Source organism: Lactuca serriola, chromosome 1 (genome assembly GCF_051521515.1).
Source record: "Lactuca serriola cultivar US96UC23 chromosome 1, Lser_US96UC23_V15, whole genome shotgun sequence".
Taxonomy (NCBI): domain Eukaryota; kingdom Viridiplantae; phylum Streptophyta; class Magnoliopsida; order Asterales; family Asteraceae; genus Lactuca; species Lactuca serriola.
The window spans coordinates 161,358,259-161,360,982 of NC_136408.1; the positions used below are offsets into that span (position 1 = coordinate 161,358,259).

Consider the following 2,724-nt stretch of genomic DNA (forward strand, 5'->3'; position numbering starts at 1 on the left):
TTTCCTTTCGAAGAATCTAGTAGCCTCCTGCTTTATCATGACTGGGTCGGTTGTCCAGATTCCATTCGTCATAATCCCATGTATATGATTTTTCCGGATTATGTTGTTTACATAACCATGAAAAAACGCGTGTTTTCGTCGCCCTCGACCTCCTATTTAATTTTTGCCCTTTGCTTCAGATCCAGAGCAATAGTTCTTGCGTGCTCTGTAATTTTTATACCTCCAATTGACCTTTCTTCCATTTATGCGGACGTTAGAGCTCTAGATTCTGCTTCTTTTTCGATCTCATTCATTCTTTTTTTTAAAGAATCAATCACCTTGTTTTCATTGTTCACTGCATTAATTCTCCAACAACTGATGGCTTTTTTTAAATGTTTCAGTTTATTCAAGAGGTATGCATCAGGAGTTCCAAACCCCACAAATTCGGAACATGCTTTCTTGATCACCTCTTCAAATCCTTCTTTTAACATCCAGGAGTTGTAAAGTTTGAATGGTGGTGGACCAAAATCCTCACCATGAGTCCTCAAAACAATTGGAGAGTGGTCGGAGAGGTCCCTGTCTAATGCCTCACATGACGCAAGGGGAAACGTGGTTGAGAAACGATTACATACCAAAATTATATCTAATTTGCTCAATTTCGCTCCTTGTGTTTTGAAGAAGGTGAATCTTTGGCCTCCCATCTTTAGATCTGTGAATTCGCCCCTGTAAATGAATTGATTAAAAACACTTGCACTGACTGGGCAAAAGACTGAATTTATCCGTTCTTCTGGTCTTCGAACCACATTAAAATCTCCCATAAGGATCCAGGTGGCTGATATGGAAGACTTGAAAGATAACAATTTGTCCCACAGTTTCCATTTCTCGTGACTTGATTGGGGTCCATAGATGTTTATAATGCCAGTTAGGCCATTAATGCTTACCAAATTACCCAGTGTCAAAATAAAGTATCTGGACTTGAAAGTGTCTATTAACGTGAATGCTCCTTTATCCCATATCGACACCAAGCCACCGGATCTTCCTGTTGTAAAAACCTGTTCGAACCCCGAATTATTATCGCCCCAACATTCGGTAATATTTAGCGGAGGGGATAACTCACCCAACTTGGATTCTTGAATATCGATCATACAAAGTTTATATAAATTTCTAAGCCTTGGTACCCAATCTACCTTATGCTTCTCTCCAAGACCTCTAATGTTTAAGGTCATAATACTCATTGTATGATTTGGTTCTCACCGTTATCGCCAAGGACTTATTTGAGGATTGGATTTTCGCTATCAATCTCGAATCCTAAAATATTGCCCACTTCCACCGTATTCCTGATTTCCGATGGAGAAGATGACGATTCTACATTGGTGTCAGGTAGAGGAATCTGAGAGAGAATCGGAGTTCTGTTTAGATCGAGAGATGGGTGAGGCATATTAGAGTTTGAAGATTCAATCGCCATTACATTTCTCATTAATCTTCTTCTTTTATCTTGGGCACTATTGAAGTTAATCTCAGACTCGTTTAATGGCACCTCGTTACCATGCATGTTGTTTATGAAAGGTCCAAAGCATCTAGATTTGGCCAATTTGTTGAGCAGCCCATTAGAGGATTTATCCGGTCCATCTCCGATAGTTGTTTCCTCACATACAGTTAAATTATTTTCCAATTCAACATGAGATGATTCATTAATGTTCTCCCTACTTCCAAAGGTTTCGTCTCCCTGTTGAGTATTAATTCCATCGTCCGACTCTCGACATTCCCCAAGAGCACCTCTTTCGATTCTCCGATTATTCTTATCCATTGAAAAGTTTCCCGGTAACTAAACTGCCGCCGGTGAGTTGTCGTTGACGGCTCTGTAGTTTCCTCGATTCAATTCCTCGACCTGGTCAAGATCCATCCTTCCGATTTCTCCTTCTTCCAGATCATCGTTGTTATTAGCCAACATAGTTTCAGAGATACCATCGCAATCATCATCTGATTCATCTTCGTCGTCGTTCCTTCCATCATCTGAAAAATCACTATCTTCCACTTGATACCTTTGTGACTTGAATGGAACCCAGTCGATGTCCACTTCTGAGATCCCTATTTTAATTATTTTTCCATTCACTTCCACTGATGCTTCACAGTGTACATCCGTCAATGATTTTGTTAGGATGCCAACCTTTCCTTAAGATAAATTCATCTCTTTTTGTTCCACTACGAATGGAACCACCATATAGCCATATGTCGCAGCAATGGCGTTGAAGTTTGCTTCTGACCACAGCTCCGACGGGAGGCCTAAGATTTTTATCCAAGCAATTCTCTCATAATGAAATTCTGCAATATCACCACTATCGATCTCCTTAAACCATTCTACCCATCCTTTCATGAATACTTCTCTGCTCATATCATTCATGAATTTTACTGCAATTCTTAATCCACCAAGGTACTTTATTTCACATCGAGATCCATCACAGTTTTTAATTGAGTATGGAGCTTTCTCAAGGTGATCAAAACTGTGTAATACACCAATTAAAGTATACTTACCTTTAATCCATCCTCGAATTGGGGAGTCGTTTGAGAGACAAATAGGAGCAACTTGCTTTTGTGGATGAGGAGGTGGGATACGAGTGGTCTCACGATCTTTTGCTACTACTGCTGCGCATGATCGATTCTTCCTAACTTAGGATTCTGGTATCAAAGGTTTTTTCTTCCGTGCCCTGTTTCTGATGCTTCCACATACAGACGAACCACCGGCCG

General features: G+C 40.2%; 1 protein-coding gene across 1 annotated transcript; it reads right to left on the reverse strand.

Moving 5' to 3' along the window:
• Nucleotides 1–242: 242 nt before the first annotated feature.
• On the reverse strand, nt 243–1,205 carry LOC145063567 (uncharacterized). Its single transcript, XM_079011164.1, has one exon. The coding sequence runs from the start codon at nt 1,203–1,205 to the stop codon at nt 243–245; it is 963 nt and encodes a 320-aa protein (XP_078867290.1).
• Nucleotides 1,206–2,724: the final 1,519 nt, after the last annotated feature.

Bases quoted from the DNA above. Each gene is read 5' to 3' on its own strand.
- LOC145063567 (XM_079011164.1), bottom strand. From the start codon at position 1,205: ATGACCTTAAACATTAGAGGTCTTGGAGAGAAGCATAAGGTAGATTGG.